We start from the raw sequence: 17,790 nt of genomic DNA, 5'->3' as shown, positions 1-17,790 counted from the left end.
TGATTTAATAGTGCATTTGAAGAATGTAAATATAATGTTGAATAACATTTATTACACTTCATGTAAAGGACTTTTGCAGTTCTTTTAAATTGAGCGATTTTAATTACTTTTTATATGTTGTGTAGTTGAATCTGTACCAATGATTCATATTGCATAGATGTGTCACATGCTTTGTTTTACACATTTTACAATTTTACACAGATAAGTGTGAAGCAGAAAAAAGAAGAACTGAAACATCTCAGAATTGCTATTGAGTACATGCTTTCCATCACTGAAAAGTATGGTACAGTACTGTATATTAAATGTATGATTATGGTTTCAGCTGGACACACCGGTCATGGCACAGGGACCAGTGGAGCTCTGGCTCAGTGCGCTGTTGTCACAACAGCAGGCTTCATTACACTCAGTCATCAGAGCTTCGGAACTAGTGATAAACGATGAAGATTTTGATCTTCTCTCCTTCCTCAACAAGTTTCAAGCACAGGTCAGAAGACAGTAGTGTTTCTGTTAGTAAAAAGCTTCACCAGGTTGAATTTAAAAATCATGCTGGTGACACCCCAGAAATGTGACAAGAACTGTCCACCATCCAATGCTAGCTCTTTGTAGATACTTCCACAGCACAGATTTTAAACACTGTACTCTGCAAGGTGATCCTGGAAAACCCTCATCATAGATTTTAGGAAAGGCCTATCCTTAATCTACTGGTACATCTAGTATCAAGAGTGTATTTCACTAATTCCCTTTTCTCTTCTCGCCTTCTTCATTGACTCAGGCACCTGAACAAATATCATGGTCCTTCTCATATACATTGTGTCTAAAGTTTGCAAAATAACACGTGCATATATATATATATATATATATATATATATATATATATATATATATGTGTGTGCATACATGTCGTGTTTCATGCATTGTTTGCGTCTTACTTTAGGTGGGCTTGCTCGGAATCCAGATGCTTTGGACGAGAGATGCAGAAGAGGCCCTACAAAATGCTGAATATGACAAGGAGATCATGCCAGAGACCAAAACCAATTTTCTAAATCTCCTCAGCACGCTCATCAAACAAACCACCCATGACCTGAGCAAATTTGACAGGGTCAAATATGAGACACTTGTCACAATCCATGTGCACCAAAGTGATATATTCAATGACCTAGTGGGTTCTTATTATTTTTTATCGTTGACTGACTGTTAGTGTTATCTATGTAACACATTCAGATTTATATCCCACTGTGTCCTCAGGTAAAGAAGCGTATCAAATCTGTCAGCGACTTTGAATGGCTAAAGCAGAGCAGATTTTACTTCAAGGAGGATCTGGATAAGGTCCTTGTATCTATTACTAATGTTGACTTCATATATCAGAATGAGTTCCTCGGTTGCACTGATCGCCTCGTCATCACCCCTTTGACTGACAGGTCAGAAAAGAGAAATTTGATATTAAATATTTCTACAGTGTTTAATGCTTCAGTTGAATCATGGATCTGCTTTTTATCTGCCTAGGTGTTACATCACACTGGCCCAGGCCCTGGGTATGAGCATGGGAGGAGCCCCTGCCGGGCCAGCTGGCACTGGGAAGACCGAAACCACCAAAGACATGGGTCGCTGCCTCGGCAAGTATGTTGTGGTGTTCAACTGCTCTGATCAGATGGACTTCAGAGGACTTGGCAGGATATATAAAGGTATCCCAGGCGATTGAACAGTTCTTCAAACAATGTGGTGCAATAATTTCACTTATCTCATAATGTATTCCTTTTTTTTCAGGCCTTGCGCAATCAGGGTCGTGGGGCTGCTTCGATGAGTTCAACAGAATCGATCTCCCAGTGCTTTCTGTTGCTGCCCAGCAGATCTACATTGTTCTGCAAGCACGCAAGAAACACAAAAGCTCTTTCATTTTCACAGATGGAGACTGTGTGAATCTGAATCCAGAGTTTGGCCTGTTTATCACGATGGTAAGATATACAAATGCACAAGAGTGTTCTAAGAAACACATTTAAAATAGGAAGAAAACATTTATTATGCATATAAAAAAAAAAACACGTCGTCACTCCTTATCTAGAACCCTGGATATGCTGGTCGTCAGGAACTCCCTGAAAACTTAAAAGTGCAGTTCAGGACCGTGTCTATGATGGTACCAGACCGGCAGGTTAGTCAAGGATACTTTTGTTCAAGAAAAGTATTATTCATTTTGTTTGAGTTTTAACAGTCACTTCTTCACTGTTGTCTTTGGCAGATCATCATGAGAGTCAAACTTGCCAGTTGTGGATTCAATGAAAATGTTATCTTGGCCCAGAAATTCTTTGTTCTTTATAAACTGTGTGAAGAGCAACTTACAAAACAGGTGAGAATCTTGTTACTGATGCTTAATTCCTGTTTTGAATGATTATTGAACTACTAACACACAACCCTTTGCTATTTGTCAGGTCCACTATGACTTTGGCCTCAGGAACATCCTGTCTGTGTTAAGAACACTTGGGGCATCTAAAAGAGCTCGACCCAATGACTCGGAGTCCAGCAGTGTCATGAGAGTGCTGCGCGACATGAATCTGTCTAAACTGGTATGACCCAAACTCAGTGTTGCTGGCAGGAAGTATATATTAAATTGTAATGTGTGAGCAGATACAGCACTGTGTATATTAATTTTTCTGTCTGTTTCAGGTGGATGAGGATGAGCCCCTCTTCCTTAGTCTCATCAATGACCTGTTCCCTGGTATTCAGCTGGATGGAAGCACATATACTGAACTTCAAGCTGCTGTTTCCCATCAAGTTGAGCTAGCTGGTATTGTCAATCATCCACCATGGAACCTCAAGCTTGTTCAGGTACCTCAAAACTGCTTCGTCTGCATATTTTGCTCCTGTTGTCTGTTTGGAAAATGACCCATTTACTGTGCGCAACTGTCACCTGTCAGCTTTATGAAACTGCACGAGTGCGCCATGGACTGATGACTTTGGGCCCAAGCGGAGCTGGGAAGACCACGGTCATCAACATTCTCATGCGATCTATGACTGAATGTGGGAGTCCGCACAGGGAAATGCGCATGAACCCCAAAGCAATCACTGCTCCGCAGATGTTCGGTCGCCTCGATGCAGCCACCAACGATTGGACTGACGGGATCTTTTCCACTCTGTGGAGGAGGACACTTAAAGCTAAGAAAGGTTTGTAATACAAAGTTTAGAGAACTTTCAAGCTGATAAGTCTAAATTTTATATCAAAAATATCTTTAATAAAAAATTCTTACCAAAGACACAGTATTGAGTTCAATATTATCTGAACAATAAACAATGCATTATTATACAATATAAATCTACGATATACAATATTCTACAATATAGAGGTTGTTGCCGTGTAAAAAGAGTACAAAATATACAGTGTCACATCAGGAGCTGGACATCAAACAAAGTTCATCAAGTGTAGCTGTTCTTGTCTGAAAGCAGCATATTTTTTTACTTTTTGTTTCAGCTGTAGACATAAACTGATGCATGTTAACACCTAAAATGTTGGGGATACAACTGGTAAAAAAAAAAAAAAAAAAAAGGGGGGCTGAGACAGATCAACAGAATGACACAGAATCATTTGATTGCTTGAGAACTTAAAAATTGAACTGCTTTGAAATGTGTACACTTCAGGGGAGTTCATATGGATTGTGCTGGATGGTCCTGTGGACGCCATATGGATCGAGAACCTCAACTCCGTGCTGGATGATAATAAAACGCTGACCCTGGCTAATGGTGACCGCATCACCATGTCACCCTCCTGCAAGTTGGTGTTTGAGGTGCACAACATGGATAATGCCTCACCTGCCACTGTGTCCCGAGTGGGTATGGTCTTCATGAGCTCATCGGCTCTCAGCTGGAAACCCATACTCCAGGTACAGCTATTTTATTAAGGCGTCAATGGACAAAGTGTTTGAAGAAAAGATGAATGAAAGAAAAATGCTTGTTTTACAATGGAGTGTTTACAAGAAACCTGGCCTTTAACTTGCAGGGATGGGCTCACAAGCGCAATGCAAAAGAGGCAGAAATCCTTATGTGTCTGTACGACAAGATATTTGAGGATGTTTACTTGTTCATGAAGCAGAACCTGAAACCAGAAATGGAGCTTTTGGAGTGCAACTACATAATGCAGGTACATATTCAGAAAAATGTTGGCGACAAAAAAGAATTAGATGACACCTCTAACCTTGTTTGAAATCCTAAATTGTCTCTTTATGTTACACCTTCAGTCTTTGAATCTGCTGGAGGGCATCCTCCCACCCAAGGTTACAGATAGCAAACACATTGAGCGCCTTTTTGTCTTCTGCCTAATGTGGAGTCTGGGAGCCATTTTGGAGTTGGAGGATAGGGACAAAATGGAGGCCTTCATCAGAGGTCACATCTGCAAGATTGATGTGCCTAAAGCAGAGCCAGGAGCCACTATGTTTGAGTACATGGTGAACACAAACGGTTAGGTTGTTTTTATAAATTAAATACCACTTCTTTTCTCGTTTTATTTCTATTTGAAGTGAGTGTTTGAATGACTGTTTACAGGTATTTGACTATTAGGATGGTAACTTCTGTTTCAGGTGAATGGTGTCATTGGAACAAACACGTGGGGGAATATGTCTATCCAACTGACAGTGTGCCAGACTATACCTCTATTCTTGTGCCAAATGTCGATAACACAAGAACGTCTTTCTTGCTGGAGACTATTGCTAAACAACGCAAGGTGATCTTGTCTCTTTTAATCTAAGTACTTTGCATAAAGAAATAATTACTATTTTTGCTCTGTTGGCATGTGTGACAGATGAATATTATGTATATACAGGCTGTGCTGCTCATTGGTGAACAAGGGACAGCAAAAACAGTCATGATAAAAGGCTACACCAACAAATACGACCCTGAGAAAGACCTGTTTAAGTCACTGAACTTCTCATCTGCAACAGAACCAATTATGTTTCAGGTATAATATATGCTGTAACATGTTCTATATGTCTTTTTACAGGTCTGTATCAGTTTTATGTTTGAAAAAACGTTTCTTTTATATACAGCGAACAGTGGAAAGCTACATTGAAAAGAGAATTGGCAGCACCTACGGACCCCCAGGAGGACGTAGGATGACAGTGTTTGTTGATGATATAAACATGCCTATTGTCAATGAGTGGGGAGATCAGGTGCTTACATACATTTATTTTTGGAATTTTATTCCTGTCATGTTCAATCAATTCAATCTAAGTCACTGTTCTATGTGACCATTCAACCAGATCACCAATGAGATAGTCCGCCAGATGATGGAAATGAGCGGCATGTACAATCTGGATAAACCAGGAGACTTCTCCACTGTTGAGGATGTACAGATACTGGCAGCCATGATTCACCCTGGTGGTGGGAGGAACGACATCCCACAAAGACTGAAGAGACAGTTTACAGTCTTTAACTGTACTCTGCCATCCAACACCTCCATTGATAAGATCTTTGGTAGCTGTCTCTATAATTATTTAATTTCTTTGCTTACTGTGGATTATATTTTACAAAAAACTGTTGAAGTGTCATGTTCTTTTCTGCAGGTGTAATTGGCTGTGGATATTTCCATGAGTGCAGGAACTTCAAGCCTAGTATCTCGGCTATGATTAAGTGTCTGGTGTCTGCTGGCAGGATTTTATGGCAATGGACAAAGGTAAGTGCTGTAAAGATGATGTGAAAACTATTATAGGTGTTTGATTTATTAATGAAGACCTGATCCTCATTGGTGATTTTCACATTAAAGACAAAAATGCTTCCCACACCGTCCAAGTTCCACTACGTCTTCAACTTGAGAGACTTGTCCAGGATCTGGCAAGGAATGTTAAACATTAAGGCAAAGGAGTGTGATGATATCCCGACTGTCTTGGCTCTTTTCAAGAGTGAATGTACAAGGGTGATTGCGGACAGGTACAGTGCTCGCATACAGTAAATACTGTTTTAAATACAACAAAAAAGGCAAACTGCAATATTGTGTTGCTGTAGGTTTATTTGCTCTGAGGACAGAGTGTGGTTTGAGAGGGCTGTATCTCGTGTGATCCAAGAGCATGTTGACCCTGAACTTGTCCCAGAGCTTCATGATGAGCCATATTTTGTGGACTTCCTCCGAGATGCACCTGAGCCAACTGGAGAAGAAGACGATGATGCCTGTTTTGATGCCCCGAAGATTTATGAACTGGTATGAAATTCGTATTCCGACCACTTTGATATATTTGCACTCTAGAAAGCTGATTGAGGAAGATGTCACCAAAATCTGATCAAACTAATTCTCTTCCAGGTGCCAAGTTTTGAGTTCTTATCAGAGAAGCTGATATATTATCAGACTCAGCACAATGAGATTGTAAGAGGCTACAGCCTGGATCTGGTTTTCTTCGCAGATGCAATGACTCATCTTGTCAAGGTCAGATTAGAAGCCAGTCTAACTGATGCATGTTCTTTAGAGTAGACTATAGATAATGCTGATTTATTTGAGATTTGCCTTGCTTTAGATCTCACGAATCATTCGAACCAACAATGGAAATGCCCTGCTCGTGGGAGTGGGAGGATCGGGGAAACAGAGTCTGACTCGCCTCGCTTCATACATCGCTGGATACAGCATCTTTCAGATCACACTCACCAGGTGAGAATTAAAAAAGTAAAACTGCTGTCAGCATTGGAGAAATAAGTTGGTGGACATGCAGTAACAAAATAGGGTGTAAACCCCACAATGTTTGTGTAGTTTTGTATTTAATTTTAAAATGTTTGTAGAGACGAGAGATGTTAAAATAGTTATCGTGATTACCTCTTTTAAAACCAACGTTGCAAGGTCAGATATTATCAATACAATAACTGATCTTGTTATTCAAGAAAAGTGGACCCTTTCTGAAAGTTATTCTTACTTTTGTTTTTACAAAGCAAATCATGCAATTAATATATCACTGAATTCCCACTGACTGCAATGTTTACAAGTAAATGTATATATTGTAAAATAACAATACAAATGTTACAAACCTATACTGGATCCCTTTGACAAATTTTAACGACGTGCCTGAATTAGTTACAATTTATTTTTCTCATTAAAAACACGGGCCTGATGATTCCTCCTTTGTACCAATGAAAGAAACAATCATTTAATGCCTTGATTGCGAGTGCCACACCCATACCACACAGTGCATTATTATCATGGTATTTGTTATTTAAGACACACAGAACAGCACTTGACTTGCTTGTCTCAATCGAACAATGCGTATCCCATGAGCCCATGTGCTTTTTATATTTTGGAGACTGTTGATCCCAATTGTTTCACTGCATTTCACAATTTAAATGAGGTCATGGGGGGCTTGTTTCTAACAATGTGATGTTTGTTTTCTCATCAGAACATACAACATAAGTAATTTCATGGATGACCTGAAAATGTTGTATAAAACAGCTGGAGCTGAGGGCAAAGGCATCACCTTCATCTTCACTGACAATGAGATCAAGGATGTGGCCTTCCTTGAGTACCTCAACAATGTTCTTTCTTCTGGAGAGGTGAGAAAGCGCTGATATCTACAGCCCTAATCTATGGTTACCCAAACCAACTGCATTCAGACAGTGTAGTTGAGAATTGTTATATTTATTCTAATGTAAACATCCTGAAATTGTTCCTAAATCACGGAAATAAAGATGTCGTAAGGACTTTTAGATCTCAAAAGAAAACCTTTATTGATCCTGATGACTTCATAGTGAATGAACTTTGTGCAGGTCTCCAATCTTTTTGCTAAAGATGAGATCCAAGAGATCACCCAGAACCTGGTTGCAGTGATGAAAAAAGAGTTTCCTCGCACTCCAATAACTTTTGACAACCTTTATGACTACTTTATATCCCGGTCAAGAAAGAATCTGCACGTTGTTCTTTGCTTCTCACCGGTACGTTACAACTTTGTACAATTGCTACCCAAAGGTTGGATACGTTGTGTTTTTCTGCTCCTTTATTTGTTCACGTTGTGTTTCCATTGTCACATACTACAGTGTATGTTCATTCCTTAACTGTTACATTACACAAACTGCACACTCACCTGAAGCCACCTCTGCATAAAGGAATGTTCTCATTTAAATTACATTTTGTCTTTTCTTCTTGAAAGGTGGGACAGAAGTTTCGTAACAGATCTTTGAAGTTTCCTGGGTTGATTTCTGGCTGCACGATGGACTGGTTCACCCCGTGGCCCAACGAGGCCCTGGTGGCTGTGTCCAACTATTTCTTGTCCGAGTTTCCAATGGTTTGCTCTCCTGAGGTGAAAGCTTCTGTCATGATCACCATGGGGACATATCATGACAAAGTATCGGAAACATGTGAAAGCTACTTCGAAAGGTACTACGTGACACAAATCACATTTAATTCATGTCGTTACGTTTCATTTGTATATATCAAGATATTTTCAATTGTTAGCCCAGAAACATGCAGTATTTTACATGAACTTAAAAGTTGGATGGTGTTTTATGTTTCAGATTCCGAAGACGAACTCATGTCACCCCTAAATCCTACCTCTCTTTTATAAACAGTTACAAAACATTGTACACTGAAAAGCACAACTATATCAACACTCTAGCTGAGCGCATGAATGTTGGTAAGAAGTTCAAGAGCAAGGCTATGACGTGCTATGAAGATGACGTCTGTGGACACATTTACAAGTTCTACTTTGCGAAAGGGTTTTACAAGATGTTACTGATTTCCAGGGTTGGACAAACTGATGGAGGCGAGTACGTCTGTGGCTCAACTAGCGAAAGATCTTGAAGTGAAGGAAAAGGAGCTTGCTATCGCATCTGTCAAAGCTGACAAGGTAAATAATGCAGCGCCAGCCCCCTGTGACCTTGCAGAAAATAAACATGTATAGATAATGGTTGGATGGGTAGTTACGTGTAACTTTTCTCATCTCAGAATTTACAGTGACCTAAAAACAAGCCATAAAATCAAATTTGTTTTTGTATTCCCACAGGTGGTTGCAGAGGTGACAGTCACTGCTGAAGCTGCAACCATTGTAAAGAATGAGGTCCAGATTGTGAAGGATAGAGCCCAGAAAATTGTGGAAGGGATCGGGATAGAGAAAGCTGTTGCAGAGGAGAAACTGGAGGCTGCCAGGCCAGCTTTAGAAGAGGCTAAAGCTGCACTGAATGTAAGATCTCTGGGATTTCTTTGAACACATTTGTATATTTATTTCATCATATATACTGAGCTGCATTATGTACTTACACATTTTACAGACCATCAAGCCAACTGACATTGCCACTGTGAAAAAATTGGCCAAGCCTCCACATCTGATCATGAGGATTATGGACTGCTGCTTGCTTTTATTTCAAAGGAGGTTAGACCAGGTTTCTATTGATCCCGAGCGACGCTGTTTGAAGCCATCATGGGGGGAAGCACTGAAGGTAAGAGAAATCCTTTTTATGAAAATTCTCACGATATTTACATCATAAGTACATTCTGTGAACCCTTAGAGATATGATGTCGGCATGTAACATGGTTTTGTAGGGTTAATACAAGTGATAATGCCACAATAATATTGAAATAGACATTGTAAAGTTGGTTATGGCTCCATTTTGCCACCGTTTTTTTGTCTACTCTTCAGCTTATGAGTGGCGCTGGTTTTATGACGCTACTGCAGCAGTTCCAAAATGATAAAATTAATGAAGAAGCAGTAGAACTGCTGCAGCCCTACTTTAACATGGAGGATTACACAATGGAAAATGCCAAGAAAGTCTGTGGTAATGTAGCTGGTCTGCTAGTATGGACACGGGCTATGGCCGTATTCTTTGGCATCAACAAAGAAGTGCTGCCACTCAAGGTAAACTTAATATTTTGTCATGACAGCTGTTTTTTTGTGCAGTTTACATCTGGCATAGGTGACTATTGCACTTTAATATCACAAAATAAAATGTCAGCTTTCAGCCTGTTTGGGGGGTTTTCATATTCATTTTGGGTGATTAGGTTAGGCATCCTACCTTTTAGTTCATAGCCTTTTTGAACAATATGGTGCATTTTATCTTTAAAGTTGCATTCAATTATAGAAATACTGCTTTGATTGTAATCTCCTGTGTTCAATGTGGTTTTATGAACCTCTGGGTCCCTTGTCTGTGCCCAGGCTAACCTGGCCATTCAAGAAAACCGGCTAAAAAAGGCTAATAGTGAGCTAGACCAGGCTGAGGCTCAGCTGGACGAGAAGCAGGCACAGTTTGACAAAGTCAAGGCCAAATCTGATGCTGCTATGAAAGAGAAACAGGTGGGATTCACCCTTTTGAAAATTTGTGATAATGCATTTACCCTAATCTAGAAATTGAAGATCACTTTAACGATGTTATTTTTCAGGACTTGTTGGATGATGCTGAGATGTGTAAGAATAAAATGCAGGCTGCATCTGCTCTGATTGAAGGACTTAGTGGAGAGAAAGTCCGCTGGATAGAGCAAAGCAAAGAGTTCAAGTCACAGATAAACAGGCAGGTTACAAAGAAAATTAGAATAGAATATTTCAAGGGGACTCAAAACACCTGAATAATAGGAAGACATTTTTTGTATCTCTTTCGGGGCAGATTTGCAATATATTGCTCATGATAGACTTTAAATAAGGCCACTTGTTTCTGTTCTTCTTGGTAGACTTGTGGGCGACGTGCTCCAGCTCACAGGCTTCTTGTCTTACTGTGGCCCATTCAACCAGAGTTTCCGTGACATGTTGTTGAAGGACATCTGGGAGAAAGCGCTCAGGACCAATAAAATCCCTTTTACAGACAAACTCAACATCATCTCTGACCTTGTGGACCCTCCCACTGTAAGAACTTAAATTAAAATTTGACATCCCTTTTAGCTACACAAGAAGTTATTAACGACACATTCACTGTCCCTTGTATATTTAAGATAAGTGAGTGGAACCTTCAGGGGCTCCCAGGAGATGACTTGTCTGTGCAGAATGGCATCATCGTCACAAAAGCAACAAGATTTCCTCTCCTCATTGATCCCCAGACTCAGGGAAAGTCTTGGATTAAGAAAAAAGAAAAGACCAATTCACTCCAAGTAAATTGTCAAAGACAATGAGGTTTATGCCATTTTTACTGAAATTAGTAGTTTTGGAATCCAGGTTGGGGAATTGAGCTGTGATCTCTCATTCAGGTGACTTCACTCAACCACAAGTTCTTTCGCACTCACATGGAAGACTGTCTTTCCTTGGGACGCCCACTGCTTATTGAAGACATAAATGAGGACCTGGACCCGGCCCTCGACAACGTCCTTGAGAAAAACTTCATTAAATCTGGGACCAGTTTTAAGGTAATCAGCGTTCATAAACATTTTAATTCCACAATACAACTTTAAAAGTTGTACTCTCTTAAATTATTGGATTTGTCTTGGACAGGTTAAAGTGGGAGACAAGGAGGTCAATGTAATGGACGGTTTCCAGCTCTACATAACCACCAAACTGCCGAATCCAGCTTATACCCCAGAAGTCAGCGCCAAGACATCCATCATTGATTTCACTGTAAACATGAAGGGCCTGGAAAACCAGCTGCTTGGTCGAGTCATCCTCAAAGAGAAATATGTCAGTGTCTTTTTTTTTTGGATTGTTATCAGCTGTAACAACTTAAGCCAATGACCCATTAATAGTGAATGTTTCAGGGCATTGTTATTACTGTTTTGAGCGTGTAATATTGATGGTGTTTTGGGTTGCACAATAATTGCACTTCTTTTAACAGGAACTAGAGGCAGAAAGATTGAAGCTAATTGAGGATGTAACTGCCAATAAGAGAAAGATGCAAGAGCTGGAAGACAACTTGCTGTACAAACTCAGCAGCACAAAAGGTATTACAGCTAATGGTGGAGGCTAATGGCATTTTTTTCAAAGCCAAACCTATAAATACATTTGATTTTTTTTCGATATAGTACAATGTTTCTTTGTGTGATTAAAGGTTCCTTGGTTGACGATGACTCCATGATTGGCATTCTGATTACAACTAAGCAAACTGCCGGTGAAGTGAGTACAAAGCTCAGTGTTGCAGCAGAAGCAGAGCTGAAGATCAATATAGCTCAAGCAGAATATCGTCCTGTTGCCTCTCGTGGCAGCACCCTCTACTTCCTCATCACAGAGATGAGCATGGTTAATGTCATGTACCAGACGTCCCTGAGTCAGTTCCTCAAAATCTTCGATCTGTCACTGGCAAGGTATGACATATGTCTGCACAAGCTTGCTGCTTCACCTTTGTTCTTTTATCATATCAGGACACAATTTTGCACTCTCTTTACTGTCATTTAATGAATATGCCTTTGCAGGTCTAAAAAGTCCGCTAAAACTCAGAAGCGGATTGAAAACATCATAGAATATCTGACATTTGAGGTTTTCAAATACACAGTCAGAGGCCTGTATGAAAACCACAAGTTCATCTTCACACTCTTGCTGACCCTCAAGATTGACTTACAGAATAACAAAATCAACCACAACAAATTCCAGATTCTTATTAAAGGTAAAATCATCATCATTGCTGTGAAAATTGAATGTACCTCTTTGTTATGGCATCTTATAACATGAGAACTTATTTGAATATACAAACAGGTGGCGCAGCTCTTGACTTGAAGACGTGCCCCCCAAAGCCATTCAGTTGGATCTTGGATATGGTGTGGCTAAACTTGGTGGAACTCAGCAAATTGCCAGAGTTTGTTAATGTTATAAACCAGGTGAGCTACAAGTTGGCATCAATCATACATCTAAATTTTCCCTTAATGTGTGCTAATACATTGTTGCTATTGACATGTTTCGTAGGTGTCTCAAAGTGGGAAACATTGGAAAGCATGGCTCAAATTTGATGCACCAGAGGAAGAGGTCATTCCAGATGGATACAATTCTCTTAATGTCTTCGATAAGCTTTTGATGATCAGGTTGGAACCTGCAGCTAGGCAGCTGCTTATGTTTTCAGATACACATTACGATTTAATACAATCATCATACAAGCTGTTTCTTTCACAGGTCTTGGTGCCCTGATCGTACCTTGTCTCAGGCCATAAAGTATGTGGGGGACTCTATGGGCCTGAGGTTTGCCGAGCCTGTCATCTTGGACCTTCACAGCACATGGGAGGAAAGTGACCCTTGCACCCCTCTAGTTTGCTTCCTTTCCATGGGCTCAGATCCCACTGACCAAATCGAAGCACTTGCTAAGAAACTTCAGCTGGGTGAGTATGGCTTTCCTATTTAACTTGCAACTATTAGTTTCTTGTCTTAACTTGTGTCACGATCTCATTTTATCTTGTAGGCTGCAAAGCAATATCCATGGGACAAGGGCAAGAGGTGCATGCAAGGAAGCTTGTTCAGGCATCAATGGCACAGGTGTTTATTTAAGTTTATGAAATAATGAGTTTAATAACAATGGGACTTAAGTTAGCCAAAGTGTTGTCTGATTATTTCACCTCATCCGTGGCCTCTGTATCTTGATATGTACAGGGAGGTTGGGTCCTTCTCCAAAATTGCCACCTGGGCTTGGACTTTATGGACGAGCTGCTTGAAACCATCACATCTGCAGAGACCATGCATGACACTTACAGAGTGTGGATCACCACAGAACCACACGATCAGTTCTCTATCACACTCCTGCAGGTGACACTTTACAAAACTTGTATGTACAGCTAGTTGTTGATAATTACCTCATGTATTACTTTGCATCCTGACCTAACCTCTACAAGTACCGTGGTACATTCATTTACAATACGTGTACAAGTTTTGAGCGAATGTCTCTAATGTCTTTGCCCCCAGTCCTCGATCAAGTTTACCAACGATCCGCCTCAGGGAATACGTGCTGGCTTGAAACGCACATTTGCAGGAATTTCACAGACCCAGTTGGAAGTCAGCAACCTGCCCATGTGGAAGCCGTTGCTGTACAGTGTGGCATTTCTCCACACTGCAGTGCAGGTACTGCCCATTCTGTAGTGGATGTAATGGAGGAGCTTTATTTAGAGAAGCTACTAAAGAAATACATTCCTGGCTCTTTGGGCACATTTCAAACCAGAAGCTGAGTCAAACATGAAAGGAACTCTGACATATCCCTACTTCAGTTGATAATTCTTATTTTTTGTAATTTTATTTATGTAGTAGATAATGAATTATACCAGAATTTGCACCATTATATTTTGGTTCTGCAATTTAAGTTGGTGTGCATAAGGCCAATAATTAACCTCTAAAAGTGAAAATCAACACTGTACACATTACTAAAATTGAGTATAATAGTGAATACATGATTATCAGACATGGGTAAAAAAATAAATAAAAAAATGGTAGTTTGGTATTGAAGTCACAGAATGTTTTATACGATTAAGTGGTGTATTTGTTTGATTTTCATTGCTCGTTGTGTGGGGTTGATTCATCTCATAGCCTATCATATTTTAATATTTTGTTTAAGCAACATAATACAAAATCATCTTATGTTCTTGGCTTTTGCTTTCCAAAACAGATGGTGAGGAATGGTCTCCATAATCGGGCAGTGTTTTTCTGTAGTATTACTTGATGCTCACTGTCTTGATTTTGTATGTAATCTTTTTGTATTGCCTCCTATTTAAGGAACGCCGCAAATTTGGACCACTGGGTTGGAACATACCTTATGAGTTCAACTCTGCTGATTTCAGTGCAAGTGTTGAATTTGTTGAAAAACACTTGGATGATTGTGGCTACAAGAAGGTGATGATTCAGCAGAAGTGACGTAAGACTTTCATCTGGTCTTCCCTCATTAACCAGTTTGCACCTTTACTCCATAGGACGTGTCCTGGGTAACTGTGCGATACATGCTGGCTGAGGTGCAATATGGAGGAAGGGTTACAGATGACTATGACAAACGCCTGTTGAAGTGTTTTGCTCGCGTAATAATTCTAATTTTGTGTTTTTTCATATGTTACATCTCATTAGTCAAAAACTGTATTTAATTTCTTACAATATATGAGATTGGATGCTTTTCATTTCAGGTGTGGTTCAGCAAGAAGATGTTTGACCCGTCATTCTGCTTCTACTCGGGCTACAAAATTCCTGTGTGCAAAACACTGGACGAGTACATGGAATGTATTCAGAGCTTGCCCACAGCGGATTCACCACAAGCATTGGGTCTCCATTCTAATGCTGATATCACGTAAGAAAAGACTGCGGTCACTGTGAAGCATTAAAACCGGTAACGATGTAAATACTGTGCTTATAATGTCTCATATTATGGCAAACATTGCATTTCTGCTCTGTGTTAAATGTTGACTAGATACCAGACAAACACATCTGCTGAAATGTTAGACACGATCACAAATATTCAGCCCAAGGAAGGTGGAGGGGGAGGAGGAGCAACTCGGGAGTCCATTGTTTACAGCATGGCAGAGGACATGTTTGAGAAACTGCCCCCTAATTATGTGCCACATGAGGTCAGCTTGTTTGATCTTCGGATTTTAAATGACCAATTCTTGCATCAGCAACTGTAAAATATAAACTCTGCAACTTTCATGGTTTTAGGTCAAAGCCAGGCTGTTGAAGATGGGAGCTTTCAACCCAATGAACATCTTCCTCCGTCAGGAGGTGGATAGAATGCAGAGGATCATCAGTTTTGTGCGCACTAGTCTGAGTGACCTGAAGCTGGCCATTGATGGCACCATCATAATGAGCGAGGTAAGACTATTGATTTATCCCATTGCTCACACCACCGCTTCACTGTGTGCCTCTTGAAATAATAACTTCAGTTCACGTTTGTAATTCAATTCTAACATTTTCATCAAATGTCTTATTCATTGACTTGAAACATTTCATTTTGTGTGAAACTGAAAACATGCGATGATTAAAGTATCTTGCAGAATATGTGATCACTGCTCTGTACTTCACTCCCAGAACCTCCGTGATGCCCTTGACAATATTTTCGATGCTCGTGTGCCAAACCTGTGGAGAAAAATCTCCTGGGATTCTTCCACACTGGGCTTTTGGTTCACCGAGCTTCTGGAGAGAAACAAACAGTTCAACAGTTGGGTGTTTGACGGAAGACCCAAATGTTTTTGGATGACGGGCTTCTTTAACCCACAGGGTGAGTGACAGGTTTTTGTAGAATAAGACATTTTACACCATTTTACTGTCATACATCAGCAAAAATAAAACACAATAGACTGGTGGTATTATCTGTGGATTTGAGCTTAAAGGAGAACAAATAAATCTCAGTGGACTGTGTCTAATTGATTTAGGTCTGTTAAGTTTGTCAGGGATAAAATGTTCTAAAGGTACAAATGTGAACATCGGCTGAGGATGAATTGTATCGGACTTATGCTAATACTGTCTTTCTGCATCAATGTTTTTAGGGTTTCTCACAGCTATGAGACAAGAAGTAACCCGGGCAAACAAAGGCTGGGCTCTGGACACAGTCACACTGAACAACAAAGTACTGAAGCAAACAATGGAAGAGATCACAGCCTCACCAACAGTGAGTCAAAGCTATATTGTCTGCACATTGTGAATGTGAGACAAGTGAAAATTGACGGGGAGAAATTGAAGTGAAAAATATTGTATTCCTAAAGGAAAAGATGAAAATAATGTATTATCATATCACTGACCGTCTTTCCCCAACAGGAGGGTGTTTATGTTCACGGTTTGTACCTGGATGGCGCCGGCTGGGACAGGAAGAACGTCCATCTCATCGAGTCCTTACCCAAAGTGCTGTTCACACCCTTGCCTGTCGTCCATATGTTTGCCATCAACTCCACTGCTCCTGTGGATCCGAAGCTTTATGTCTGCCCCATCTACAAGAAACCAAGGCGCACAGACCTGAATTATATCACAGCAGTGGTGTTAACTACCAGCCAGTCACCAGACCACTGGATCTTGCGTGGGGTTGCCCTGCTGTGTGACATCAAATAAAAGATGCCTGCATATCTTCACAAATGTGTGATGTTGATTAAAGGAAAAATAAATTTTTTTTTTTTTTTTAAGGCATGTAATATTTAAATATTTTACAAAAAGCATGCTATGTTGTTAGATTTGGGGGTCTTCTAATTCACAAATCATTATTGTGTTATAAGCTAATGAAGTTTTCTTTTGTCCTAACCTGCATTTAATTCAAAGTGTTAACATATTAGCATTTTGGCCAGGTATTGTCAGTGACCTTTCAAATGTTGCAATTAAAAAATATGTTTATTTAATAGCTGATGTCTATGATGGCTGTGATATTTTGGTAGAAGTTGTTTTGTATCGAAAATCTGACTGACATGGCCGATCAGTGCGGTCTCACTAATCAAGTAAGCAATAGTGTTTGAGAATATATTTTCTGAAAACCTCTGAAACATTTTAAATTTAAATCTACTTGCATGCGTTCTGCCCTCAGGTCATTCACACGTTTGCACCCTATGTCAAGATGTGGACATCCTGCCTTGTCGCATCCAGAGTATGCCCTCAATTTAGAACAGGTACCTCCAGTGCATTTTATATGAAGTACAATATAGAATAAACATTATTTTACAAATCTAAATATTCATAGCTTTCCTTGAAGACTAAAAAAAATCTTTACACCTCACCAAAGGGGAGTGAGCAGAGCAATTCACGTTTACGCTCGCATGACAGAGCAGTTGTTACAGTAACATGGGGATGGACCCTAACCCCTCAGCACAGGTTACGGTAATCGTATTTAGACATCACCCCATAGCAGCCTTATAGTGTCTGTCTGTTCCATTTTTACAGGACCGGACGTTGCTGGATGGATACAAGCAACATGAAAAGATCGAATCTATCGAGGACAGTATGTTTGTGTCCATCCTGTCAGTCTCACTGGGTATTGTAGAAGAAAGTCAGTCACCTATTTGATGTC

The 17,790-nt window shown here is 40.0% G+C and overlaps 1 protein-coding gene across 1 annotated transcript in view; it reads left to right on the top strand.

Annotated features, from left to right (window-relative positions):
• The window catches only part of LOC138203251 (dynein axonemal heavy chain 8-like), a 32,748-nt gene extending 15,667 nt beyond the window's left edge, over nucleotides 1–17,081 (top strand). The window contains 53 exon segments of the mRNA XM_069158003.1: nucleotides 323–484; nucleotides 935–1,159; nucleotides 1,246–1,418; nucleotides 1,504–1,682; nucleotides 1,765–1,952; nucleotides 2,060–2,146; nucleotides 2,234–2,341; nucleotides 2,424–2,558; nucleotides 2,659–2,820; nucleotides 2,910–3,156; nucleotides 3,628–3,869; nucleotides 3,986–4,126; nucleotides 4,224–4,443; nucleotides 4,563–4,705; nucleotides 4,805–4,939; nucleotides 5,028–5,150; nucleotides 5,241–5,454; nucleotides 5,544–5,653; nucleotides 5,744–5,907; nucleotides 5,983–6,175; nucleotides 6,275–6,397; nucleotides 6,486–6,616; nucleotides 7,353–7,506; nucleotides 7,720–7,884; nucleotides 8,100–8,326; nucleotides 8,464–8,582; nucleotides 8,692–8,795; nucleotides 8,952–9,128; nucleotides 9,217–9,384; nucleotides 9,585–9,800; nucleotides 10,098–10,235; nucleotides 10,322–10,449; nucleotides 10,607–10,778; nucleotides 10,865–11,020; nucleotides 11,117–11,272; nucleotides 11,358–11,540; nucleotides 11,695–11,800; nucleotides 11,908–12,160; nucleotides 12,269–12,459; nucleotides 12,549–12,681; nucleotides 12,767–12,871; nucleotides 12,960–13,162; nucleotides 13,243–13,316; nucleotides 13,431–13,583; nucleotides 13,740–13,895; nucleotides 14,541–14,657; nucleotides 14,735–14,836; nucleotides 14,939–15,099; nucleotides 15,220–15,376; nucleotides 15,465–15,617; nucleotides 15,834–16,023; nucleotides 16,292–16,413; nucleotides 16,560–17,081. Of these exon segments, the coding sequence (XP_069014104.1) occupies nucleotides 323–484; nucleotides 935–1,159; nucleotides 1,246–1,418; nucleotides 1,504–1,682; nucleotides 1,765–1,952; nucleotides 2,060–2,146; nucleotides 2,234–2,341; nucleotides 2,424–2,558; nucleotides 2,659–2,820; nucleotides 2,910–3,156; nucleotides 3,628–3,869; nucleotides 3,986–4,126; nucleotides 4,224–4,443; nucleotides 4,563–4,705; nucleotides 4,805–4,939; nucleotides 5,028–5,150; nucleotides 5,241–5,454; nucleotides 5,544–5,653; nucleotides 5,744–5,907; nucleotides 5,983–6,175; nucleotides 6,275–6,397; nucleotides 6,486–6,616; nucleotides 7,353–7,506; nucleotides 7,720–7,884; nucleotides 8,100–8,326; nucleotides 8,464–8,582; nucleotides 8,692–8,795; nucleotides 8,952–9,128; nucleotides 9,217–9,384; nucleotides 9,585–9,800; nucleotides 10,098–10,235; nucleotides 10,322–10,449; nucleotides 10,607–10,778; nucleotides 10,865–11,020; nucleotides 11,117–11,272; nucleotides 11,358–11,540; nucleotides 11,695–11,800; nucleotides 11,908–12,160; nucleotides 12,269–12,459; nucleotides 12,549–12,681; nucleotides 12,767–12,871; nucleotides 12,960–13,162; nucleotides 13,243–13,316; nucleotides 13,431–13,583; nucleotides 13,740–13,895; nucleotides 14,541–14,657; nucleotides 14,735–14,836; nucleotides 14,939–15,099; nucleotides 15,220–15,376; nucleotides 15,465–15,617; nucleotides 15,834–16,023; nucleotides 16,292–16,413; nucleotides 16,560–16,847 (8,532 nt within the window). The 3' untranslated portion in view covers nucleotides 16,848–17,081.
• The last annotated feature ends 709 nt before the right edge of the window (nucleotides 17,082–17,790 follow it).

The sequence above is a fragment of the Embiotoca jacksoni genome, unplaced genomic scaffold (assembly GCF_022577435.1).
Source record: "Embiotoca jacksoni isolate LCO1_2020_lvr unplaced genomic scaffold, fEmbJac1.0.p SCAF_22, whole genome shotgun sequence".
NCBI classification, from domain to species: Eukaryota; Metazoa; Chordata; class Actinopteri; family Embiotocidae; genus Embiotoca; species Embiotoca jacksoni.
This window is presented reverse-complemented; position numbering and strand designations above follow the sequence as displayed.